The sequence below is a fragment of the Acytostelium subglobosum genome (genome assembly GCF_000787575.1).
Source record: "Acytostelium subglobosum LB1 DNA, scaffold: scaffold23, whole genome shotgun sequence".
Classification (NCBI taxonomy): Eukaryota; Evosea; class Eumycetozoa; order Acytosteliales; family Acytosteliaceae; genus Acytostelium; species Acytostelium subglobosum.
Genome location: NW_012236510.1, coordinates 464107 through 491460, shown reverse-complemented (window position 1 = coordinate 491460; position 27354 = coordinate 464107). Strand labels below are relative to the sequence as shown.

At 42.5% G+C, this 27354-nt stretch overlaps 10 protein-coding genes across 10 annotated transcripts; 7 read left to right on the top strand and 3 right to left on the bottom strand.

The window, feature by feature from the left end:
* Positions 1-2033: 2033 nt before the first annotated feature.
* Positions 2034-3301, top strand: SAMD00019534_097420 (hypothetical protein; the record flags this gene model as incomplete). Its single annotated transcript, XM_012895209.1, has 2 exons — positions 2034-2658; positions 2721-3301. Coding segments are annotated over 2 exons (1206 nt in total), but the record flags the coding sequence as incomplete, so codon positions are not given.
* Positions 3302-3551: 250 nt separating this feature from the next.
* On the bottom strand, positions 3552-4401 carry SAMD00019534_097410 (hypothetical protein; the record flags this gene model as incomplete). The annotated part of the gene is made up of 2 exons (XM_012895208.1): positions 3552-3944; positions 4324-4401. The coding sequence occupies 2 exons, from the start codon at positions 4399-4401 to the stop codon at positions 3552-3554; spliced, it is 471 nt and encodes a 156-aa protein (XP_012750662.1).
* Positions 4402-6033: 1632 nt separating this feature from the next.
* SAMD00019534_097400 (hypothetical protein) lies at positions 6034-7000 on the bottom strand (the record flags this gene model as incomplete). Its single annotated transcript, XM_012895207.1, has 2 exons — positions 6034-6656; positions 6976-7000. 2 exons carry the CDS (start codon positions 6998-7000, stop codon positions 6034-6036), a joined length of 648 nt encoding a protein of 215 aa, XP_012750661.1.
* Positions 7001-7373: 373 nt separating this feature from the next.
* SAMD00019534_097390 (hypothetical protein) lies at positions 7374-11357 on the top strand (the record flags this gene model as incomplete). The annotated part of the gene is made up of 3 exons (XM_012895206.1): positions 7374-8148; positions 8223-11187; positions 11276-11357. The coding sequence occupies 3 exons, from the start codon at positions 7374-7376 to the stop codon at positions 11355-11357; spliced, it is 3822 nt and encodes a 1273-aa protein (XP_012750660.1).
* A 1092-nt stretch (positions 11358-12449) lies between these two features.
* On the top strand, positions 12450-14958 carry SAMD00019534_097380 (hypothetical protein; the record flags this gene model as incomplete). Its single annotated transcript, XM_012895205.1, has 5 exons — positions 12450-12979; positions 13064-13358; positions 13427-13708; positions 13782-14434; positions 14505-14958. 5 exons carry the CDS (start codon positions 12450-12452, stop codon positions 14956-14958), a joined length of 2214 nt encoding a protein of 737 aa, XP_012750659.1.
* A 55-nt stretch (positions 14959-15013) lies between these two features.
* Positions 15014-16305, bottom strand: SAMD00019534_097370 (hypothetical protein; the record flags this gene model as incomplete). Its single annotated transcript, XM_012895204.1, has 3 exons — positions 15014-15166; positions 15257-15948; positions 16014-16305. Coding segments are annotated over 3 exons (1137 nt in total), but the record flags the coding sequence as incomplete, so codon positions are not given.
* SAMD00019534_097360 (hypothetical protein) lies at positions 16209-18221 on the top strand (the record flags this gene model as incomplete). Its single annotated transcript, XM_012895203.1, has 4 exons — positions 16209-16321; positions 16632-16662; positions 16795-17343; positions 17913-18221. 4 exons carry the CDS (start codon positions 16209-16211, stop codon positions 18219-18221), a joined length of 1002 nt encoding a protein of 333 aa, XP_012750657.1.
* Positions 18222-19334: 1113 nt separating this feature from the next.
* SAMD00019534_097350 (hypothetical protein) lies at positions 19335-20557 on the top strand (the record flags this gene model as incomplete). The annotated part of the gene is made up of 3 exons (XM_012895202.1): positions 19335-19764; positions 20410-20463; positions 20538-20557. The coding sequence occupies 3 exons, from the start codon at positions 19335-19337 to the stop codon at positions 20555-20557; spliced, it is 504 nt and encodes a 167-aa protein (XP_012750656.1).
* Positions 20558-20898: 341 nt separating this feature from the next.
* Positions 20899-21419, top strand: SAMD00019534_097340 (hypothetical protein; the record flags this gene model as incomplete). Its single annotated transcript, XM_012895201.1, has 2 exons — positions 20899-20943; positions 21003-21419. Coding segments are annotated over 2 exons (462 nt in total), but the record flags the coding sequence as incomplete, so codon positions are not given.
* A 2574-nt stretch (positions 21420-23993) lies between these two features.
* SAMD00019534_097330 (hypothetical protein) lies at positions 23994-26898 on the top strand (the record flags this gene model as incomplete). Its single annotated transcript, XM_012895200.1, has 4 exons — positions 23994-24091; positions 24163-25746; positions 25814-26059; positions 26133-26898. The coding sequence occupies 4 exons, from the start codon at positions 23994-23996 to the stop codon at positions 26896-26898; spliced, it is 2694 nt and encodes an 897-aa protein (XP_012750654.1).
* Positions 26899-27354: the final 456 nt, after the last annotated feature.

The following is a 27354-nucleotide window of genomic DNA, read 5'->3' as shown; positions in this document are numbered from 1 at the left end:
GGGGGGGGGGTTAAGGTAAGAGTATGGCCATAAGGGTATAAGGGTAGTCAATATCAGGTCATTGTAATGAAGGGAATCGACAACAACAACCCTATATATTAATAATTCCCAGTTCTCAATTGGTAACACCACTGGATTGGATGGAAGGTGTGTATAATAATAATAATAAAATTGTTACCAACCATATTGCGGGTGCTTATTCAACCAACCAATCAAACAATCAATCAAATACACCCGATCATAAATACCGTGTCGTCAAACAAAACTAAGAGTTCTGACAGGGCATCCATCATATTACAGGTTGCCCGCCAACTCCATTGATATGGACAACAAATAACCACGCTCTGATCACTTTGATCATTCTCACACACACGCACACAGGTCTAATTCACTCAATCACATGATTGCAACTCAATCTCAACAACTACCACAATCCACAACCAACACAGATAACACACACAACACTTAACTCACAAGACTACATTAACGATTAACAGAACATCAAGTTTAAAACCCTGTCCTAAGGGGGTAGTGTGCTTATAGTTGTTATACAAGATTGCAAAGAGGCGCAGTGTGAGGCGCACCGCGATGCCATTCCATCGCATCGATGCGATCACCTTGGGATAGGTGGCAAGTGGACACGCAATGCCATGACGGGGGGTGATCACTTGTGATCACTCATTCACTACCACACACACTCACACTACCCCATCAGCTGACACCACCACACCAGGGGAAACAATCACTCTGACATTGGCCGCGGCGCCACATCCTCCCCCTCCCTCCGTCAATCACCCGTGCTCCAATCAACAAGTTAAATCTCGCACTTTGATTGATGTGGATGTCGTTCATTCAATATACAGATTGTGGAGCACAAGTGCGAATGTACCAGACTAAGGTCGCATCCCCTCCCCTTCTTACCGTCTACCCCCTCCTTTCCTTTGCCAAAGTGTTTGTTTTGTTATTGCCCGCCAAGGTGAATGAATGAATGAAAGAAAGGAAAGAATGAAAGAATGATCGCTACAATGTGTTGGCAACATTGGCAAAAACAATGATGATCGTTGGATTGATTGAAAGATGATGATGGGTGGAAAGGAGAAGGAAGGTGACAATGGTAGACTGATGGATGGATGGATGAATGCTATGCATCTCTTAATTCCAATCTTACATTATTATACCGTGTACTGACTGACTGCATCATCGACCAACAACACCATTCATTACCATCACATTATAGTACGTGCCCGCCATTCCATCAATCAATCAATCAATCAAACTAACAATCCAGTACACAATTGTATTTGTCAACTACATCAATCCAGTCCACCCTCATAATCCATCAATCTCATCTCACATCATCACATAGACACACAACACAACACAACCTATTCAGTTAATCGTCATCATCCATCCATCCAGTACCACCCACAGTCAGTCTCAGTTAGTCAGTTCATAATAGTCCTAGTCATTCAGTCGGGTTAGGTTTGGCCAGGTCACCTCGAGATACTGAGAGTCACTGCAATATTATCGTGGGCGGGGACACCTAGGTGATAGAAAGAGTGTGAGTGAGAGAGAGTGAATAGACAGTGAGTGTAGCAACTTGAGGGTGAGTGAGGAGTTGACCAAAGAGAGCAAGTGAGAGTGAGGTGTGTAGTTGTGGCAGATTCACTCATAATCAACTCTGGAAAGCAGCACCATCCATCCATCAATTTACTTTCCCAAGTGTATACTCCTACCAACATATTATTACTCATTGCCAACTTGCCATTTGATTGATTGATTGTTTGATCACGTAGTCAATCAGTCAACCATCCAAATAAGTAGTAGTCAACCATCAATCTGAATATTCGCCAACAACAACTAAATATACATAACATAATCCAATCAGCCAACTGTCACTGTCACCGTCACTCACTGTCCATCAATCAGTTTATTCTGATCAACCACATTCAACTTTAACTCCTTTAAATCCAATCATTCATTCAAACAATCAATAATTATTCCACCAATCACTCAATCAACAAATCAATAATTATTCAACCAACATTTTCCAATCCAATAATATCAACATCATGGAGCTTACTCAATTTCTGGAACAATCTGATCAGTCTGTGGCCAAATTGGTATCGTCGACCGGATCCAAAAAGTCCGTGGTCTATGCGTTCGATGGAACAAGACGAAGTTACCTGATGGAGCATGGCCTAAATTCAAACTCAAATCCACACGACGACAATGTACGCATCGACTATGACATCTACTCCCAGAGTGCCATCCGAAAGTTATTGGACCACCTGTTGATGATGTTTGATCAGGGCATCCACACCATCATCTATCCAATGTGGTTCTACACCTTGGAACAACGCGGTCCAGAGTACCTGCCCAAGTTCATTGGATACCTCCGCGGCTTAGGTGAACTACTCAACAATGCCCTGTTACTAGAGGCCTACCTCAACTCTGGCGTTCGTATAATATTCTATGGTGATTACAAACAATTACTGATGAGAGTCAATGATTATAAACTACTCAACACGTTTGAGACCATCATGGAGTTGACCAAGCACAACACCAAGAAAGTAGTACTCCTGGGCACCATTATCCAAGATCCATCCGAGACCATCATCCAACTAACGACCGAACATTACTGTAAATATAATAGAGGTATGTATTCTTTCGAAGTAATCATCAGGAATCCCACTCACTAAATCAATCAAATATTATAGCACCAACCAAGAAGGAACTGATAAAGCAATACTACCAAGTTGAGGTGGAAGAGGTATCGTTCTACTTTGGTTTCGATCGATTCACGACTGATGGCCGCCCAATATTGTTGTGTGATAATGGACGTGAGGACCTGTATTTCTCTGTTTCGCCACATAGCCTGTTGACCAAACAACAGTTCCGAAAGATATTGTACGATCATCTTTATTGTAGGAGTGTTGCCAATGCCAAGGAGTACCAACTAAAGACCCTGGACGTCGAGATCATGCGGTCATTCTACCTCGAGAACATGGGCAACACGATGGGAGTGGGAGACGTCCAGTATCACGGCCAATACTGGTGTCCACTCCCACAAGTCAATGTACATTCACTCAACAACTTAATGGAGTCACCATCCGAGACTGGTGAACAATGCTCCACAACAACAACATCTGTACATATTCACATGGAGACGGGCAGCGATGGCTCGGGATCAGCCAGCTCACCACCACGCCAACTGTGGCGAGGCGACTCTGGTGAGCTTTGTTGCTCAATCACGCCACCAATGGAATCATCCCGTCCATCCTCACTCTCGCCCCCTGGCCCTCGACGAACTATATCTGCAAGCCTTCTCAATCGTCTACAATACTTTGAGACAATACAAACAAAGTGATTGATCGATCGAATGATTGATTGAATGAAAGAATGAATAAAACGAAAGAATGAACGAACGAATGAACGATTGAATGGATTGTTTGTGAACACACATAGAGGATATGTGAGAGAGTATATTGTGATTGGACAGATGAACCAAACCGATATAACCTTCTGTGACCTGAGGTAGGTACAGGGGCTTAACGGTAGGACTTCTGGAATCTCGCGCGGGCACCACGACCTCCGAACTTCTTTGGCTCACAGCGACGTGGGTCAGCAACGAGGAGGGAGCGGTCGTAGGCGAGGAGAACCTTCTTGATCTCGTTCTTGGACTGCTCGTCGACGTACTTCTGGTGGAAGGCAACGATGGCCTTGGCGATGGACAGACGCACGGCGTAGATCTGGGAGACGGGACCTCCACCCTTGACGCGGACACGGATGTCAATCTGGTTGTAGGCAGCTGGTGGCAAGAGGACGAGTGGCTCGTAGACCTTCAGTCTGAGGGTGGTTGGCTGGATCAACTCGAGGGGGACACCGTTGACGCGGATTAAGCCCTTACCTGGGGTAGTGTAAGCAACGGCAACAGCGTTTCTCTAATAGATGTGTGAATGAACACAAGTGTGAGTTACGACTGTTCCTAAGCAATATGTGTTGTCTTCTTCTCCACTCTCCGACAGACACAACGACACAATCCACTACCCAAGTGACGTGTGCTTGCGCACAGTAGTAGGCGCTTGTTGCATGCGGCTGGCTGCTGCTGCTCGCTGCTGCTTCTATAGTATAAAAGAGTGCGTCGCTGGCTGCTGGCTCGATGTGCGTGCTCGCTGTGTAGCAGAGATGGCTGCTTGCAACAAGCGCCCATTGCTGTTTGCTTGCCTATGCTACTTGGGAAGGGGAATAGGATTGTTGTGTTGTGTTGTCATCGCCGCATAGCGTATCGCATCGCATCACATGTCAATCTTTGTACTGTACCTTCTTTCCGTGTGTCTGGACACACTTCTTGGCTGGGGCAGCGGTGGCAGTGGTAGTGGTGGTGGTTGAGGCCGACATATCTCTGTTCGTTGTATCACAAGTAAGGTAAAGGAAGAATACAAATGTCTTGCACGATTCACTTCAAGCTCGAGCTTGGATGGGAGTTAGTCGACTATCGCCCACATCTCGTTCAAAAATGAAAAAGAATTGAAAAAAATACATTTTCATTAACTTTCTCGATCACACTCGAAGTACGACCTACCAATTTTAGCTTCATCTTTTCGAATTGATTGCCCGGGCATTGATATAAAAATGTGATATCTTTTAATAATAATAATAATTATTATTATTGTTTATTATTAAGAACATTGGGAATCCTAAGTACTATTAGTAATCAACATTGTATTTACTGTTGTAGTTGTCGTTTGAATTATCATTAGAAGTTTGATCATAATTAAGAGAGTTGGCGCCACTACCTTGGCGGGGAAAATAATTGTTATTTCTACTATTACTTCCAGGATCACTAGGGTTAACCAAACTCCTTGGGCCCAACTACAACTACAACACCCGTTATCCACTACTATCTACAAACATAACTCTTCTTCGATCACACTCGAAATCCGAATGATTGTGTTCAGCTACTTAATGGGAATTGATTTCACGGGCAATGTATTGGTATTTGAAGAATAAAGTAGTTTATTATTATGAACTTTGGGAATCAGTATGCTGACTAAGTACGTTTGCTCCTCCATTATATTGTTGAAAATTGTTATAGTTATTAATATTATTGTTGTTGATGGTATTGTCAATAGAACTTTGTGCAACATTAGGATTGTCGGGTTCACCTTGGATTAAATTGGCCATATGGTTTATAGCACTTCCAACATCACTATCATATACTTAATTGACTGTACCTGGTTTGTATTTATAGTTCCTATAAATATAAAATATGATATGATTAATATATATCTTTAATATTATTATTTAGATCAAGTACTTACATTTCTTCTGCTCTTATTATCGTAGTTGCAACAAACATTATTAGTAATAAAATAAATAACTTCATTATATATATATTTAGTAATAATAATAATAATTATTCCAACACTTGAAATCTAAATACTATTATATATCACATTAAATACTTTGGCAATATGACATAATAATAATAAACACCGGAAATTTAAATATACAATCAATCTACAAATGATTTGTATCGATGTTGTGTTATTCGAGCGAGTGATCAAACTCGATTGGCCCCAACTACAAACACCGTTATACATCACACCAACAAACTACTCTTTGAATCAATGTCTATCTATGACTTACCGATAATTATTGTAGATTACATTATTATTAATAAATTATTACTTTGGTATTGTGAAGAGGGAAAGAGAGAGAGAAAAAAGTTTAATTAATGATGTTGTGACCTTGATTGATACAGGGCCATTCAATCGTCTTGTATGATGTTGCGATGGCATACTTCCCTCTGTTGCGCACGCAAGACAGAGGCTTGGTTGTGAATGATGGTGATAAAATGATTGATTGATTGATTGATTGAGTGAGGTTATAGTAACATGTTGGTTATTGTTGGTGGTGCTGGATATGATTGATTCGTTCGATGTCGAGCATTGAAGGTGAAGTAAATGAATTGAAGGATGTGACGTTCGGTCACTGAAATGTTGCAACTACGCAGATCTTTGATATTGCTTATTCGTCTCCAACAATGATCTGTTGTGGTCCAATGAACTTGTATGGTGGGATGATGAGGTTTTGTGGAGCTGGACCCTTGCGAATACGTCCGGCATTGTCATAGTGACTGCCGTGACATGGACAGTACCAGCCGGCAAAGTCACCACCTCCAGCAATGGGGATGCAACCCAAATGTGTGCACACTCCAATCAGGATGACCCACTCTGGGTCCTTGGCACGAACGTTGTCTGCCTCCTTATCGACAAGGGAGCTGACATCGACCGATTGGGCCAAGGCGATCTCCTCTGCAGAGCGATGACGCACAAACAGAGGCTTTCCACGCCACTTCAAAGTGACGGCGGTGGCCTCGGGGATCGAGGACAGGTCGATCTCCACGGAGGACAGCGCCAGAATATCTTGACCTGGCGACATTGTCGACAGAGCGGAGACGACGGTGTTCTTGGCCATCGCGGCCAGACCGGCGGCAGCGCCACCAACCACCAGGTAGGAGTAACCGCGTCCCTCTGGGTCGAGTGTCTGTGGCTCAGTCTTGTACTTCTCAAAGTGACCAGTTGGGAATGTAGTTGTGTTGTTGGTCATAAAGTGAGAGGTCGAATAGTTTCTGACCAATGATGCATTGCCTGTAATTGTATGTTCGTTCATTCGTTCGTTCGTTCGTTCATTCGTTCGGTCGTTTGATTGATTGGGTGTTGGTTGGTAGCCATGTTAATCATCTGATCATTCGTTCACTCATCATTCATTCAATATTGCGCTGGCTGTTGATCGAGGTCATTGTTGCTGTTGTTGTTGTTGTTGTTGTCATCTTCATATATTTCGTAATTGTTGATCGTTGTTCGTAAGAGGTGACATCATGTCTGCATTCATTGATCTGTCTAACACATGACTTTGATTGATTTGACTGATTGATTGATTGAGTGGTCATGTAGTGTAGTTACTTACATCTTGAGACGAATCTTGACAACATTGTAGTTTTGTAATATTACTACTATTACTACTTTGAATCAAAGTTAAGTTATAAAGGGTAGGGTAAGGTGTGAGTAGTCTATCAATCAACTGATGTTCAGGCTTCAAGTTGTCTGCAGTCAGTGGACTCAGAGAGAATCGATCTTCCACAAGAGTGTTGGGGTTCAAAAAAAAAAACATTGGCGCTGGGATCACAAATCCGAAATTCAGTCATACATGTTCTCAGAAATGATGAACAACAGTGTTTAATGAATGGACTTGCCTCATTGCAACAGAGATAGAGACATACACGACAAGGCCAATCATTCATGAATAGCTATCCAACAACATCACCATAAGTATACTACAACAACAATATACCAACCAAACACAGAATGATAAATAGATTACCAGATGATGTTGCTCAGGCAATAAGATCAACATTGTCAATTGTATCTTATGAACAGGCGTTGGAAGAGGTGGTGTATAATGCAATAGATGCATGTTCACATACTATATTTGTAAATGTCAACTTGACACAATGGTCATTCGACGTAAAGGACGACGGCAATGCAATAGTATATGAAGATCTAAAGTTGATTGGCAGCCGCAACTGCACGTCCAAGCTCAACAGTACCGAAGACCTGGCACATCTAGCCACGTTTGGATTCCGCGGCGAATCGTTGGCATCGATAGGCCTGATCTCTGCACTGGAGATCGTCACAACACCACGCGAGACCAATCAAACATGCAGCAAGCTGATACGCTTTGGCAACGAGGAGGAGGTCAAGCAACTCGATTCACTCAAGGACTATGGCACGCTGGTCAAGGTCCGAGACCTGTTCCGCTTCGTACCCGTTCGACGCCAGAGCATCAACTTCTCCACGCTCAGACAATCTGTACGCAAGCGCATGGAGATCATCGCACTGTCACATCCACACATCAGCATCACACTGTTTGAGGAGTCCAAGGGTCCACTCATAACGCCATCAATGATGCCACACGAACGCAACAGCTTCCTCTCACTGTTCTCTAAGTTCTACGGTCCTGACAAAGCAGACATGATGGAGCTCGTCGAAACAGATGGCCGCACATCAGATTTCAAGATCAAAGGATACTGCTCAATCCCCACAAAGAAAGGTCATCCCAATCAATCACTCCAATTTGTTTGTACGTGTCGCCAGGCTCATTCAATCGTTCGATCATTCATTGAACTGACCCAACATCAACAACAACATCTCCAGTCATCAATCAAAGGGTAGTACTCGCGACAAAGATACATCGACAGATCAACCAGTTGTACAAGGACTTTAGGATGTTCAATGGACAAAAGATGGCACAGATGAATGGTGGAAAGATTAGACGAGAGGTCATTGATGTATATCCATTGTTTGTATTGTTCATCGAGTGCCCATTCACAGAGTACGAGCGATCATATGATCCATCTGGAAGGACATTCCTCGAGTTCAAGAATTGGAACATCCCCACAGACCTGATCCGCTCGGCACTCACACGCTTCTTGACAAAGAACCGTGTCGACACTGTATCGCACAACACCTCAAACGAAGAGCTGTTGGACAAACAATCAATGTTGTTGGAGAACAGTGACAATGACCACGATCATGATGGTGATCGTGATGGTCATGCGTTGTCTGATAGCGAGGGAGTGTCACATGATCACATGGGAGGTGGATTCGACATGGACGTAGATGACAATGTTGGCAACCTTTCAGGGTCCACACATCATAGTGACGATGAAGATGAGGCAATGCCATTGGAGCCAGTGCCTCTATCTCAACTCTCTCAAGCATCTGACATCAGACCACTATCCATTCTCTCCACTCACTCTGTTCTGGTCAAGCATCAACCTCAGGCAAATATTGTCGCCAACAGCACTCCATCATCATCGACTGGTGCTGATGGCAACATCAACAATATGAGTGATGATGGAGACGCAATGGACTCACAACATTCACACTCAATCATTGATAGTGGTAGTGTCGGTAGCGTACCGCCAAGTCCAGCCACACCCAACTCACATCTGAAACAGCAGCATCAACATCAGTCCAGCCAAGAGGATATCAAGGTCAAAGACGAGCCAGTGTATGATATTGGACCAAGACTATACTCAGAGGTTGAGGAGTTGGAGGAGTGCACGACTGAGACACTGGTGAATGAGGTGATTGATGTCGATTCACTTGACATCAAAACAATCACAACGGTGATCAAGACAATGACAAACAAAAAGGTGGTGTCAAAGCCTCTCGACCTAACTCTCACGCCACCACCCGCACCCCTCACACAAGTCAAGATGGAGATGGATAGCAGTGTAGACGAATCTCACAATCATAGCGGCGGTGGCCTCAACAGCACTCCCTCACCAAAGTCAAAATCACCAAAGAGGTCGCACATTGATAGTGACATCCTGTTCAATGACTCCCCGCCCCACTCTCCGCCAATGTTCTCTACGTCCGATCGCAGTCCATCACCTGCACCGGACTCTGGTGGAGACCCTGGATGGCCATCAATCAACACAGGATGGCCATCGACAGATCCATCGTGGTCGTTTGGTGGTATGTCACCAATCACTCAGAGGTCACCAGGTGGTGCAGGTGGTCTCCTTCTCAAGAAGACAAGTCCATCACCCAACAAGAAGCAAAGATCCAAGTACTTTGACAATGGTCCAACAACCACTACCTCACCACACTTTGATGTTGTTGGCGGTGGTGGCGCGTCATCCAAGTTCTTTAAAAGTCCAAGCCAATCAACTCCTCCTCCACCTGCATCAACTCAACCAGCTCTGAAACAACAATCAATCACATCTATCCTTGCAACAACATACCCTTCGACTCCATCCACACCAACAACACCCACAGCATCAACAATTCCAACAACACCAACTACTCCAATATCACCAACAGTCAAAATCCAAGACCAATACCAGCCAAAGGTCGCAGACAATGACAACACAGCTACATCCACAGCCTCTCCAATTGGTGTTTCCAAACACGCCAAGTCACCAAAGAGCCTAAGATTCGCCTCGATTGAGAAAGTTAGACCATTCAATCGCGACGACATTGCTATCAAGAGCGAGTTGGTCAAAAGTGAGGATCAGAAGATGTCACCATTCGTCCCAAATTCGAGCGAGAACCCAATTGCACTGGATGGTGAAGAGGACATCATTGATTTGGAATGGGTGCCAGACCAAGAGTTTGAGGAGCACGACTCATCATTCTGTGATGACGTCCATCATCATCACGACACAATCATGACACCAATCGAACAAGACGAAGATGACAGCACAGAGGAAGAGGGTGAGAGCCCATCCCAGCCACAATCACAGCCATTATCAAACATGTCCAGCCCTAGTCAATCAGTGTCATCTACGCCATCAATCATGTCGTTCACATACTCGCCAAACTCTGGCATCAACAACAGCAATGACGGTGGTATGCCCGCCCTACCAACTACACCTCAAATCATGATGTCTGCGCCACTATTTGAACTGCGCCCAGTTGTGCAGCTGGAGGATGGAACACGACTCAGCCCATACTTTGATCGATCACCCGAGGGCCACGACCAGGAGGCCAAGGAGAGGATTGCCAGGGAGTACCAAGAGAAGGCCAGACGAATGAAAGAACGCAGTGAAGCGGTGCGCAAGATAATGGAGCGGCTGCGAAAGGATGGCGACAGGGTGGCCCGCTCACACTTGGACGACGTCCGATTCATCGCACAGGTGGACAAGAAGTTCTTGTTGTGTGCCTCAAAGGGCCTTCTATTTGTACTAGATCAGCACGCAGTGTCTGAGCGCATCAAGCTGGAATACTACACAAAGCTCGATCCAGAGTTTGACACGCAGACCATGCCGCATGGCACACGCTGGTCGCTGACGCCCGACGAGATGCACACGCTGGCATCGCATAAGTCGGCCATTGAGAAGTATGGCTTCCGTTGGCAATCACACAAGTCCACGATCACTGTGGAGACTGTGCCCAAAGTATGCTCGCAGTCACTCAACGTCGACCATCTACACGAGTTCTTGTCTGCGCTGAGTGATCGCGTTGTCAACGCTCCACCAGCATTCCATCGCATTCGCCAAACCCATGCCTGTACCCGAGCCATCAAATTCGGTCACAAGGTCACCAATGAGCGAGCGGTCACCTTGCTCAAAGAGCTTTCCAAATGTGGCGATCCATTCCACTGTGCTCAGTATGTATCTTTAAGTTCGGTCACTCGATCAATCATTCATTGTGATCACATTCACTAACTCACTTTCTCACTCACTCAATCAATCAAGTGGTCGACCAAGTTCAGTGTCACTCGTTGACTTTGGTAAACTATCACAGAGTATCAAAGATATTGAACAACTTGTCGGATGATCATAATGGATGACTGACTGATCGATCAGTCAGATCAGATGTATACATGTAAATAATAAATACTCCTCTGATATCAACCTTTGCATTGTTGTTATTGGGCATTGGGTGGCCTGGTGTACCTGATGACACTGTTGAAGATGGCATGCCTTTGTCATTGTGATCGATGTGGACACACACGCGTGGTTGATCATTCGTGGTGTGAATGGAAATAAGTATAAAAAAAGAAGTGTATGAATCAAAACACAACCACTTGGTTATTATTGTCCAAATCGGTGAAATGAAGGGGAAGGGAACCAAAAGTTGCTAAATTAAAACACCTTTCTTCATCCATATCCGTTCACTTTACCATTAATATTATGACCCTTTATTATTATTTACACCATCATATCATATAACATATAACAACAAAACTCAATCTTATTTATTTATATTATTTATCTCAAAGACGAAGAACAATAGTAATCATCATTATTAAATGTGAGTATTAGTAATAGTAGTAGTTATAGTGGTAATTGATTGATTGATCGATGTGGTTACGCGTGGTCTATGTGTATGTTGTGTGTGTTTGTTTAGATGTTTGATCACACTCAGGGTTGTTGACATACTATGTGTATGCAGTGCACATGTTGTGTTTAAGAAAGGAGTGGTGTGCCATTTAAAAAGCACCGTCCATCAATCAATCCATTCAACCATCCACACCTACCTACCTCACTCATTCACTCATTCATTCATTCATTCACCAACACAACAACTCAACTCTGTTCTGTTTACATTCACCAAACATAATTATAATTATTATTATTGATTGGATTGAATTGAATTGAATTGATTGGATTGTGCACATTAATCATACTTATCAACAAACAAACTAATTAACTAACTTATACATGTAGTATCAGTATAGAATATAACATAACAGGCATCAACTCAATCAACATCAACTCAACTCAACTCAACTCAACTCAACTCAACTCAACTCAACTCAACTCAACTCAACTCAACTCAACTCAACTCAACTCAATCATACAAGTCACAACAAACATATAATAGTACATATATATAGATATAGAGAATATAGATAATAGTTACAAGATGTCTACAAAGCCAGGCAAATTGTTACCTACGTCATCAAAGTCATTCTTCCCAGGTGCAGGTAATGCCGATCCTCAGGCAAATATGAAGGCATGGAAGCTGCTAGAGGACGCTATAAAGACTATACATCTAAAGAATGCATCTTCATTGTCATTCGAGGAACTATATCGCAACGCCTACAACCTGGTGCTGCACAAGAACGGTGAGTTCCTCTACAATAACCTCAGCAAGCTGATCGATGGCCACCTGAAGGACGTGGCCAAGCGCGTCGAGGCCGCCAAGGAGGAGGCGTTCTTGGGCGAGCTCAACACCAGCTGGAACGATCACAAGACCTCAATGATAATGGTGCGCGACATCCTCATGTACATGGACAGGACCTACGTCGAGCAATCAAAGATACCCACCGTCTACGAAATGGGTCTCATCCTCTTCCGCAACGACGTCGTCCATTCCAAATCGATCAAAGACCGTCTTCTCAAGACCCTACTCTCATTAATACAACAAGAGAGAACTGGAGAGATGATTGACAGGTGAGTGAATGAGTGAGGATGTGATGTAGTTGGGCATCATCGTATACTAACATGTTTGATTGATTGATCAACATACATATATAGGGGCCTGGTAAAGAACATCACACAGATGCTTATCGATCTTGGTGTCAACTCCAAGATTGTGTATGAGGAGGACTTTGAGAGTCACTTCTTGACGACCACCGCCACTCACTATCAGATGGGTTCACAGGCGTTCATCTCGTCGTGTAGCTGTCCTGACTATATGAAGAAGGTTGAGGTGTGTCTCAAGGAGGAGATGGAGAGAGTCTCACACTACCTCGACAGCAGCTCAGAGGCCAGAGTAAAGGAGGTGACCGAGAAGCAATTGATCTCCAATCACATGAAGACATTGATACATGTATGTATACACGTGACTCTTGAGTGATCCACTCATTCGCTCAATCACTAACTCAATCATATGAAAAGATGGAGAACTCTGGATTGATCAGTATGCTCCAGGAGGACAAGATAGAGGACTTGAAGAGAATGTATAACTTGTTTGGTCGAGTGTCTGATGGACTCAACTTGATGAAGGAGGTGATCAGCAATCACATCAGAGACATTGGTAAACAGATTGTTATGGACGAGGAGAAGACAAAGGAGCAGGGCACATACTTCCAGAACCTGCTGGATCTCAAAGACAAATATGACCGACTTCACGTTGAAGCCTTCTACAATGACAAGCAGTTCCAGAACTCACTCTACAGGGTATGTAGTTCAATTGATTGATTGATGGCAACTAGTAACTGACACGCACAACAACCAACAACCGACAACATAGGCATTTGAGTACTTTATCAATCTCAATCCAAAGTCGCCAGAGTACATTTCACTGTTCATCGATGAGAAGTTGAAGAAGGGATTGAAAGGTGTGAGCGAGGAGGAGGTGGATATCTTGTTGGACAAGATCCTGATGCTGTTCCGCTTCATCCAAGAGAAGGACGTGTTTGAGAAGTACTACAAGCAGCATTTGGCCAAGCGTCTGCTGCTGGGCCGCAGCGTGTCGGACGATGCCGAGAGGAACATGATCGCCAAGCTCAAGACCGAGTGCGGCTACCAGTTCACATCGAAGCTCGAGGGCATGTTCACCGACATGAGGCTGTCAGTCGACACGATGACCGGCTTCAAATCATACATCCAGAACCTGCAGAAGCCATTGGCGTTCGACCTGAGTGTCAACGTGCTGACCACCGGCTTCTGGCCCACACAGAACGCATCCAACTGCAACCTACAACGCGAGATACTGCACTGCTGCGAAGCATTCAAGGCCTACTACCTGTCTAACCACAATGGACGTCTGTTGATCTGGCAGACCAACATGGGTACCGCCGAACTCAAGGCATCATTCCCATCAAAGACACACGAACTCCAAGTATCCACCTACCAAATGGTCATCCTACTTCTCTTCAATGATGCCATTAAGTTTACATTCAAGTAAGTTGCTAATGATTGATTGATCGAAGACAGACCAACCATACTCACTCGCTCAACTACCTACCAACAGAGAAATCGCTGAACAAACAGGCATACCTCCACCTGACTTGAAGAGGAACTTGCTGGCATTGACAAGTGCCAAGAACAAGATATTGGAGAAGGAATCACAGAACAAGACCATCGAGGAGTCCGATGTATTTATATTCAATTCCAAGTTCAAGAGCAAGCTGTTCAGGGTCAAGATCATGTCGGTGGTGCAGAAGGAGACACCGGTCGAGGCAACCGAGACCAGACAAAAGGTCGACGAGGACAGGAAGCACCAGATCGAGGCTTCCATTGTACGTATTATGAAGGCTCGCAAGACCATGGACCACTCCAACTTGATTTCAGAGGTGATCAAGCAGCTCCAATCAAGATTCGTGCCCAATCCAATTATTGTAAAGAAGAGAATCGAGTCGCTCATCGAACGAGAGTACTTAGAGAGATCAAAGCAAGACAGAAAGATTTACAACTACATGGCCTAAGATTAAAGTAAAGTACTATGTATTAATTAATTACAAATATATACAAGTTATATCAAGTGTTGTTGGATGGTGTTGCCGTGGACACTCCTGCTCCGCCACTAAGTATGTCCAACAACTTGTCAGTGATGGACTGTATTGACTTGGCACCAGATGAGTTGGGACAATCACAAATCAAACATTTACCATTCTCCATACAGTGTCCAATATTCTATGATTGATTGATTGATTGATTGATTGGAATCATCCCAAGTTTGATTAGCATGGTTGTGACATCAACATCATCTCATGACCAACTTACAGTATCGATTGGTACTTTGCCCAGGAATGGTATGTTGAATTGGGCAGCAAGCTTAATGCCACCATCACTGCTGAATATATCGGTCACTTCATCACAGCATGGACAAGCATATCCACTGAGGTTCTCAACGATGCCAAGTATTGGAACGCCCATCTTTTTACAAAAGGTGATCTCGCGTTTGACAGTGTCCACTGATAGGTTCTGTGGTGATGTTACAATGACTGCACCATCCGGCTTGCAACTGGACAGTGCCGTGACGATGGACAGATGCTCGTCGCTGGTGCCTGGTGGCGTGTCCACCAAGAGAAAGTCCTGACGACCCCAGTACGTATCCTTTAGGAATCTGTTGATGATGTTGGTCTTCCTCGGTCCACGCCACACCACACTGGCGTCTTGTGATGCCAGCATTGAACCAATGGACATGACTCGAATGTTGTCATCGTGTCCATTTGTGGGTTTGAGCGGCAGCCATCCAGCATCCGAGTTCACGATGGACTGACCCTCGACAGCCATCAACTTTGGAATTGATGGTCCACATATATCAACATCCAATATCGCCACCTTCTTTGATCTACTCGCCAATGAATATGCCAACAAAGAAGCAATTGAACTCTTTCCAACACCTCCCTTTCCAGACATTATAAATATCTTATGCTTTATAACTTTCATTCTTATATCAATTGATCTCTTATCTGTTTGTTTGTATGAGTGTTAGTATTGGCCTTCCAATCATGTAAATACATGTACATGGACATACCAGTGTTTGCTGATTGTGAACTACATGTGTCTTTGCCGGGACAGCTTTGACAGACTGATTCGCCACCGACTGATTGTTGTGAAGATGGACATCCTTTGAATGCAACCATTTGATCTGTTGCTCCATACTTTATCTCCACTGAATCACTTGCAATCAATGTATCAGCAGGTGGTAGTATAGTTGGCTTTGGCGTTGATGCCTCTTGTGATTGTGCTGCAGTTGCAGGCTGTTGTTGTTGTTGTTTTCCACATCCTCCACCTCCACAACATTGTGATTTACCACAACCTGACATTGTTGTTATATTATAAGTATATGTATATGTATATATATGTATGATCAATCACTAATCAATCAAATGAATGAACAATTCATTAATCTTAACTCAAACACACCTTTGCAATTGTCTTGCTTCATGTCGAAGAGACACAATCTTGGAGATCTTTGAACTTTAGTTTTGGAAAACGTTACATCTGTGTCACTTTTGGTTTTTGAATTCTTTCAATTTTATTTGAGTTTTTAATCATTTCAAGCGAGAAGAGAAGACGACGAACACACCTTGGCTCGACCAAACACCACGTTTCATTCATTCATCACATACCTATCCATCTCGTCACACAGGTTTAGATCACACAACAACAAGGAAGGAATGGTATGTGTATCCTCGCTCTATCATCGATATCGATACAGGATGGATGATGAATAGATGGAGAATAGTCAAGAAAGAAAAAAAGAAAGAACATGAAGATGTTGACATTAGTATCATCTTCATAATCATTTATAGACTGACAAGAACAAGAAGCCAGCCGCCGCTGTTAAGCCAGCCGCCAAGACTGCCGCCAAGCCAGTCGCCAAGACTGCTGCCCCAGCCAAGAAGGGTGCCAAGAAGCCAAGAACTTTGTTCAACAACTTGTACACCAAGAAGGTCCGTGTCTTCGGAACTGGTTTCGGTGTCATCCCCAAGCACGACTTGACCCATTTCGTTAAGTGGCCACGTTACGTGCGCATCCAGCGCCAGAGACGTGTGTTGTTGAGACGTTTGAAGGTTCCCCCAACCATCAACCAGTTCACCCGTGTCCTCGACAAAAACACCGCCACCAACTTGTTCAAGTTGCTCGACAAGTACCGTCCAGAGGAGGCCGCCGCCAAGAAGGCCCGTCTCCTGAAGGCTGCTTCCGAGAAGGCTGCCGCCCCAAAGGGTGAGAAGCCAACCAAGCCAACCAAGGACGCCAAGCCACTCTCCGTCCGTCACGGAATCGACTTGGTCACCCGTTTGGTCGAGAAGAAGAAGGCCAAGTTGGTCGTCATTGCCCACGACGTCGACCCAGTTGAGGTATGTATAATCACATTCACCGAGCATTCGCATGCATCATCCTACGCCACCCTCTATCCATCCACCACTTCATACACTCTCTATCCTATCCACTTTAAATGGTACGGCCAAGTCATTGTATTCGTACAATGGACTTACCGGTGCTGTGATACTTCTTGTACAGCCTTACTTTAAGTCACTACTTCGGTAGGGCTTTGGTATCTAGGTTGTTCTATCATCGTCAAGTACCAGCGTATGCACCTTAAACGTAGCGTATCGCTTGTTATTCGACCACGATAAGAAGTTGTATCAGTTAGATGATGTCCAAGGACATTGTCGAAGGTACCAATCGACTGGGATTGCACTACTAGGTGATATGATGTTACCATTCTCCTCCCCCAAAGTGGTCATCATCATTGCTGATTATGTAGTTAGAACCTGGTCGATGGGGTTGGTGACCGCTGCCATCTCTCTATGAGAGATGGTACGCGAACCAAGTCTTCCGCCCTTTGCTCTTGCCATTCTTTTCCCATCACCACACATCAGTCCACGTGTTCTAATCAACAATCATCATTCGCCAATCATTAAAGGTTGTCCTCTGGCTCCCAGCCCTCTGCCGCCGTATGGACGTCCCATACTGCATCGTCAAGTCCAAGTCCAGATTGGGCAAGGTTGTCCACATGAAGAAGACCTCGTGTGTTGCCATCACCTCTGTCGCCCAGGCTGACCAGCACGACCTCGGTCTGCTCGTCGAGGCTGCCAAGCAGATGTACAACAACAACGTTGACCACCGCAAGCAGTGGGGTGGAAACATCCTGTCTGGCCCAACCCGTGCCATGATTGCCAAGCGTCTCAAGGCTGCCAACAAGGAGGCCACCGCCAAGTCCAGAATCAACTAAACCAATTCGTTCACCTGAATAAACCTGATCCCAATGGCTTGTCATTCCAAACTCCTCTCTTCTGTCTCCTCTCACTCATATGATATGTGTATCTCTCTCCTCTCCGCCATGTCCTGTTCGGATACTTCTCTCCAACTATTCAAGTACTTGTCTACGAAGATGAGGGTTGGTAAGTCGATCGATGAACTGAATCGATGAAGGGGATGAGATGAACATCTGATATCCTGTCATCCTTCATCGCCCCTGTTTGTTTCTGTCGACACAAGAACACAGATGTTTGTATTACTAATTGTTGGGGAGAGATTGTACATCTGTTCAGATTCATTGAAGAAGGGTATATGAAGGAGTAGCTTGCCGGTCAGATTGCATTGTAAGATGGCTAAAGGAATGACCGACCCGAATGACACTGACATTGACCGACTCTAACAGTCATCGATCGGAATCTATCACCCATTCACCTAACGTGTCCATTAAGGTATTCAGAGTATGTATGTACACTTTGTTAGTCTGGGGAGGGGAAGTCAGTAAGTAGATCGAATAGATGGATGTATGAATGAATGGAAGATGAGCTGGCAAGCAATGTCAAAGTTAATGGACGGACCATTGAGATCATATGTTGCCCTGAATAATGTCGACATTCACCATCACCCCACCCTCTTCTTCCCACTGTCTACAACATGTATCTGTTCCATTCAACAGATACGTAATTCTTCAATTCATTGTCATTGTCATTATCGTCGTCAACACACTCACACACTATCACTCATTCATCCAACTCACACTCACTTCACCAATGTTCACTGTACAACCCTCATCCCTCACACTCATCCACCCGCATCTCAATTGGTGCTATATCTAAGATTAAGATATATCAATGAGCTTACCACTTGATGTAATAATAATAAGTACTTACTTATAAATGTAACCTTTATCATTTACGCATCCAACCAATCTTTAAAATAGTCTATTTATTTATTTATTTATTTATTTATTTATTTATTTATTTATTTATTTATATCCAACTAAATAATAATATCTTTGTTTCCCTCAATCAACGAATCAATCAATCAATCAATGTTTAATTATAAATTATTCATATTCCTGGCAACAGTGATGTTCGTGGCATCGTCGGTGGTTGTTATGGCCGACACTGACATTGTCCCAATGCAGCAACATGATCCACGTGTACACCTTGCATTGGTCAACCAAGTTCGTGCGTCGCGTGGACTTAATCCACTGGTGCTCAGTTCATGTCTTCAGAACGCCGCCATGTTCCACTCCAACTACATGGCATCCATTCACCAGATGACCTTGTTCGACACCTATGGCAACACCTACAACCTGGTCTCTGCCTACGGCCAAATCTCTTCGTCCTACGGCATCAACGTGGCGTCTGGCTACGTTTCCGACAACCAAGTGGTCTACTTCTACTCACAGAACTACAGCAATCTCCAGGTGCTGCTGAACCCATTGGCCAGAGAGCTCGGTGTTGGCGTTGTCTTTGACGGTATGAACTACTACTGGACCACATTGATCACCGATGGTATTTGCCAGGCTCAAAACATGCAGATTGGATCCCTTCCCCAAGTACCAGTTCCAGTTCCACTTCCAAATCCACCATTCACCTATCCCAATTTCTACCCATTCAAGATGAACGACCAAGAGGTGAAGCMAAGAGGTTCAACCACAAGAGGCATAAGTAATAAACTGAGAGTGTCTTTAAAAGTTGAATGATCCAATGATTGTTTGATTGATTGAATGAATGAATGAATGAATGAATGAATGAGTGAGTGGCCAATGTTCATTCGTCGTGTTGTTTGTCCATACATTGATCAAGGTTTAACCTTGATTGTCCTATTATTTTGTATTAATAGTACGGCTGGATAGTAGACCAATAGTGGCAAGATGAGTGCTCCAAGACCAATCTTAAGATAGACTTCATTACGTTGTTGCTGTCCAACTCTATATACATCATAAGTCCTCTTATCCATAACATCAATATTGTTTCTATAAAGATGAAGACCATATCCCTATATTGATTGAGTTGAATGAGTTAGATTGAGTGATTGAATGATTGAGTGATTGAATGAGATAGATTCATACAAAGTGTTTGGCAGGTCCCCAAGTTACAGCGAAGTTATCTGTTTGCCATGTGAATACACATATTGAATACTCTAACATCTTATAGTCATAGTCATGCTTGACCTGTTGATCATTGACAGTCACAACAGTCTTGAATATAGTATGTAGTACATTGATCTTATCACCATTCTCCAAAATCCATGTTCTATTCACTTTCATATATACAATATATAGTAATCAATTATTATTTATAAATAGATCTAATACATTAAATGATAATCATCTCCTATCTCTTTCTCTACATGTTAACAACCTTTGCTTCGACTTAGGCTTTGGAAGTGTCGGTTCAAAACAAGGAAGGGGTTGAGCAAAGATGTGCTTGGAGTCAATTTTGGTCAACAACAACAAACTTGGAAGTGCGGTCTCAAACTTCATACTCCTGTTTCCAAGTTGTCAAACTACATCACCAAACTTGAAGTATTGATTGATCACTGATCACTTTTACCATTTAATGTTTTATACCCTAAGCCTCACTACCAATTCATTCATTAAACCATACTTATAATTTACTACAACATATATTTGAGACTAACATAGAATGTTAAAGTGTTTGATGTTAGGTGATTCTGGAGTTGGAAAGGTATATATTTTTAATCATTGATAACAATTATATATTAATATTCAATCATTATGATTTAGACTGCATTTAGTACAGCATGCCTTAAGAAACCTTTCTATGATGATATGTCTACGATTGGTATTGAGATGAATAGTATTACATTGCCAAACGATAAAAAGGTTACAATGTATGATACAGCAGGTCAAGAGAAGTTTAGAGCAATCACAAGAGCATACTATAGGGACAAACATATAGTATTCCTACTCTATGAGGCAACACGTAGAGATACATTTGACAATTGTAGATGGTGGGCAAAGGATATGTTGGAAAATTGTGGTGAAAGGAAACCAACTATAAAGATCCTTATTGCAAATAAGATTGATCTAAAGGGAAGAATGGTCAGTAAGGAGGAAGGCCTCAAGTTGGCCGAAGATCTAGGCTTCCTCTACTATGAATCAAACTCCAGAGGTGAAGAAGGACGATTCAAGATTCAAGAGTTCTTCATTAATCTCTGTTTGAAATCATGTGATCAAATTGATTGGTATGTATATATTTGATTGATTTAAAGTATTCCCCTTTATTCAAATTAATTTATTATTTTTATTATTAGGAATTACAACACAGCCAAATTGCAACATACAAACTCTTTCCAAATACCAAGCATTGCTCCTACTAGAGTCCAAAGTAGTCCATCACATACTCCTACTTCTCCAACTACATCACCAATACCTAGGACTACCGGCCCGACAGTTCCACCTGAGAAAGTGGATCTAACTCTCGAAGAAAAGAAGAAGTGTTGCAATTAAAAWTATTWAAAGAAATTATTAAATAATTATATTTAATTCTTTGTTACCATGGTAAGTATTGTATCATGGAAATTGACGAGGTGATCATCCAGGGGAAACTCAAAATTGGATTTGTGATCACAAATCACAACTCTTGGATTGAGTTTTACAACTTGAGATCAGAAGTTACTGATCATTTATCATACACACATCTATTTATTCTTTCAACAGTCATTTAAAATGATCATTATAAATTAAATTAATCTAGTAGTAATAGAAATAGTAATAGTAATATTAAAAATAATAGAATAATAAAACAATGGGTAAACATGATGCGTAAGTATTCTAGAAGTTGATAAGCTGGAATACTTTTTTATTAATAATAAATTAGTAGGATGCATTTGATCAAGACTATATTAATAGGTGACATGGCTGTTGGAAAGGTATTATTTAATATTTATATAGTTTAATTATTTCCACTAATAATAACTTATCATATTATTAGAGTGCACTTATTCGAAGATTTGTATTTGATGAGTTCAAATATACCAAAGGACTCACTATTGGTGTAGACTTTTGTTCAAAAGTTTACATACCTACTGGAATGCCAGATGATCAATCATACAAGTTAAGCATATGGGATACTGCAGGCCAAGAGAGATACCATTCATTGGCAAAAGGATATTATAGAGGTACACATGTTGTACTATTATTGTTTGATGTTACAAGATAGAGGCATGGATGGAGAGATTATACAGTGCCGAGCAGAATGCTGCTGTCATTATAGTTGGAGCAAAGATTGATCTTGTTGATAACAGAGAAGTGAGTCAACAAGAAGTAGAGTACAAGGTGAGGAAACTTGGACTGACCTACATGGAGGTTAGTTCGGCAACAAACACTGGAGTCACTGAGGTGTTTGACAAAGTTGTTGAACTGTTTGAGAATTGGTAAGTATTACTAATACATATAATCAATTATTTTCAATGGTTTATTAATATTAATCATTTTAGGAAACAACTGAAACTGAAGAATATGTCAAAGGAAGGAGTAGTAGAAATAGAGGCGTAAGTATTATTATTTATAAATATATTACATATTCATTAATTTTATTATTATTTAGGTCAACTGAGAAAAAAAGTATTAGTTGTTGTCCATGGTTATGAATGATGATGAAGTTGATGATCATAATTTTATAAGTTGATGGATTTGGTCATCTTCAGGTGAAGGATCACTTAAATATACAGTACCAACTTAAAAGTCAGAGCTGATATATTAAATAAATTTATATGATGCTAAGTTACTATTGTTAAACAAATAAATGGTATCACCAAAGATAAATATAAGTATATTAATAATAGGAGCTAAATATAGTGGCAAGGTAAGTTGAATACACTTAGAACAAAGATATACCTTTATTAATCATAGTCTGAAGAGGTCATTGTTAAAGAGATGTATAACTAATAGGTTTGAACCTTCATGTGGAGGTAGAGATGACTCACTTGGAGTATTAGTTAAAGAGGAATATTGTATCAACTTTCAATTGATCGAGGGAAACAATGCATTCTCAATTATTAGTATAATACCAGATGCAATAATATTGACATATGATCAATCTAATGAGAAATCATTAGATTCTTTATTAAGGTGGTATTCAATTATATCATTATCACCATTCGGTACCAAAAGTACTATAGCCATTGTTGGTACTAAATATGATGATAAAAAGGTCAATATGTCATACCCTTTAACAGCAATATCAAATCAAAGTATTAAACATTATGAATGCAGTTCCAAGACTGGTTATAATGTCCATCAGATGTTGGAATCAGTATTTCTAGATATTAAATCTAAAAGGTAAACATCAATCAATCAATCAATATTCTATTATCCTAACCAGTGTCCTACCTCAAGGACACCTCAACCATCTAAATTACAACAAGAAGTTATTGAGACAACTCCAAGAGTATCAATATTTTATAAGTTTGGATTGAAGATATCAGCTTTTGGAACTTATATGTATACAATCATTAATCCCAAACACAATGAACATCAATTAATTATAAATGAATGAAGGGTGCATGACATCACCATCCCCTTGCCCAACCCATGCCATCCCATCCCGACAAAAAATGTCGGAGTTGATGACGAACCCACCCATTCATTTCATTCCCCCTTTGTTTGAAATTCAAGATGATGGGGCAATGCCCCTTCGTCTGAGTGCCATTCTTTCATTCATTCATACACTTCATGGTTTAATACATATTATATATACAGATAGATAACAACATGGATGATACAAAGTCATTGATATGGCGTAGTAATGCTTGGATAAACTCAACAACACTATATAATGACTTGGTTAAACTATGTGTTAATGATAAAGAGTATGTATGATGACAACGACAATAACATCTTTGGTCATATCATGTTCTAATACATAACTTATACATTATAGATTCACAAGTGGATTAGCAGGCTTGTTGGATATGTCAGAGGTGGATGCATTTGCAAAGAACATTGTAAACTTGTATACACCAGCGTCACAGACATTGTCATTAATCAAACATCTGATATATGATGAGTTCAACTCAAAGATGTGTTCAGAGGGAGAGGGCTGCATACTACGTGGCAACAATGTGGTCAACAAGATTGAGGGAGCATACGTTAGACTGGTAGGCGCGAACTACCTGCGCTTCGTACTCTCAGATCTTGTTACAAGCATCGTACAGGACAAAGACTTGCGGATGGAGATTGACCCGCGCAAGATAACGGGCGATGGCGATGATGAGGAGGATCAGGACGACAAGGGCAATGAGGTCAACTTGATCAATCCAGAGTTGGCCATCATTCAGAATCAAAAGACATTGATCGACATGGCTCAGGCATTCATCGATCGCATCACAGACCCGATGGTCGTCGAGGAGATGCCGCGTGAGATTCGTGCCATTGCTGACTACACGGCCGAGTCGGCACTCAAGTATGCACCAGAGTCTCTAGCGCCGCTTGTTGGTGGCTTCCTCATGCTGCGGTTCTTCTGTCCGGCGATCGTCACGCCCGAGTACTCAAAGTTGATCGCGCCCGAGATAGTGCCTTCGCGGAGGGCAAAGCGCAACCTGGTGCTCCTGGCCAAGGTACTACAGAACACATCGAATGGCATAGAGTTTGGAGTCAAGGAGGACTTTATGACTTGTATGAATGGCTTCATCGTGGAGAACAGGACAAAGCTGACTCAATACTTCAACCTCATCTGTACTGACCCACTCAATCGCGTTCAAAAGTGGAGGGATCTGGAAGGCAACTCTCGTGGCGGACCCAAGTCTCCTGCAACGTCCTCCACCACACCACCAGTCTCCAAATGGACAGTAACAATACCATCATCATTCCCAAACAGTCAACAACTTCAACTTCAACAACAACAACTACTACAGCAGCAACAACAACAACAGCAAGCAGCAGCAGCAGCGGCGGCAGCGGCAGCAGCATCCAAACAGGTGACACAACCACCTCCCTGGGAGACATATATGCGCAACATTGAGATTCAAGACCTGTTTGAACTACATCGTATACTGGACATGAACAAGGAGAAGCTGGCAACACAGTTGGCGACCAACCCCACCGTGTCTAGTGTGTTGGATATACTCAAGCAGCTTGGTCCATCACCAAAGACAAAGGTGGAGAGAAAGAGGAAACATGACACGACGGACGAGGTGTTTGATAAGCAGCAAGCAGGCCTGATCAATGGTGGCTCAGGATCATTTGACGACCTGACCTTTATGCTGGAGCGCGCACGTTTCCTCTTCCAAGGACCAAATGACAAGCATGACAAGCCAGTGTTCTACCTCATAGTCAATCGAATCAAGCCCGAGGTATTCGACAATGTCAATCCACTGATCGCTCACATCTTCAAGGTCATGGATGTCTGTGTCAACACATCATCATACACACTAATCGTCGATATGTCCTGGGCCAGCATCTCACCAGACATGAAGCGTGGCATATTCACTCATCTTCCCAAGTTGGCAGAGGTGTTCTCGAGGAAGTATGTATCCTAATCATGGTTGTCATGTTCATTGATTGATTGATTGACACATGCCCCGCCACAACAGATATAAGAAGAACATTGATAAGATGTTCATTGTACATCCATCAGCATATACAAGAGCAGTGGTCTACTTTATGAGGGCGTTCACAAGTAGGAAGCTGAAGCGTAAGATACACGAGGTATACAATTGGAAACAGTTGGCAACATATATAGATACAGAGAATATAGCACTACCAGAGACGAGCAAGGACTACATCACCAAGAGTTATCGAGTAGTCAAGGTCAACTCCAAGGGAAAGAGGCAAGAGAGGTATGTGTGTCATTTGGACTGATGGATGGATGAAGGTACAAGGACACTAACTCATCGATGATGATCATCATAGATTGATTAAGTTCACAAGCAACTCATTATTGAATATCGACCCAGGTACAAAGAGAATACAGAATGAGAAGAGGATATATGACATTGAGGAGATAACGTCTGCACGAGGCTCAATCGAGATGACAATGAAGTTCAAAGACTCGTCAAACTCAAGTACATCATTGTCAGACAATCAAAGTAATAGCGGAAACACCAATGGCAACAACACCAGCACGAGTAAATCAAGGATTGGATTCTTGAACATTGGAGCAAAGGTGGCAGCAGTGGCGGCGGCACAGACAGATGGAAACAGACGATACGTGTGCAATGATGAGCTGGAACGAGACCACATCGTTCAGGACATATTTGAGGCAGGCTTCAAGGTTGGCCTGGCAAAGTACCCTCCGCCAAACTCATCATTCGGCCACCTCGGATATCCCCTGCCCACAGAGTATAGAGTGATCAAGGTGAACAACGCTGGCAAACACCAGGAGCGCACATTCAAGTTGACCATCGACTCGTTGCTCAACCTCGATCAGCAGCGAATCAAGAGCGAGAACTCGTTTGCAGGTATCGATGAGGTGGCACTGGACTTTGAGAACCAGGACATTGTTTGGCTCAAGTACAAGTCAGAGCCACAGAAGCGCAAGATCATCTGTCGCGAGGGCGAGGGCAAGATGTTGTTTGAGGTGTTAACAGAGGCCATTCACAAGTATCTCAAACTGATCGATAGTCAAGAAGGTGACCTCAAGTTAGCCGCAGAGGAGTCCTCCTCAGCCTATGTATAAACCATGAATGGTATTATAATACCATTCAAACAATCTCATCAATTACATTGATAAATATTTATTTGATTGACTGTGGACGATGATAATAATATATTCTGGAAAAGTGATCAATTAAATATAAACCATAATATTGGAGATTAGGATTGTTTAAGATAATGGTTGATTATGTTGTTGAAGTAAATCATACTTACCAATTGTTGGGACAGTGGTGATCATACAGGCCATTGTCTCACGCAACGTCACGTACCAAACTTGCACTCCTTGGTACTAGTTGTGGCGACCAGTTCGTTAGACTGGTTGGACTTTTAATTTGTGGCAGTGGTGATGTATGCGTATCGCAACATCACCTCCAAACCTTATCCAAACCCAAAGACAAACATATCATCATATGATCATTCATTGTTTGAACATCAATAATAGATGATGGTGTTGATGACATTGAACTTATTTACAAAC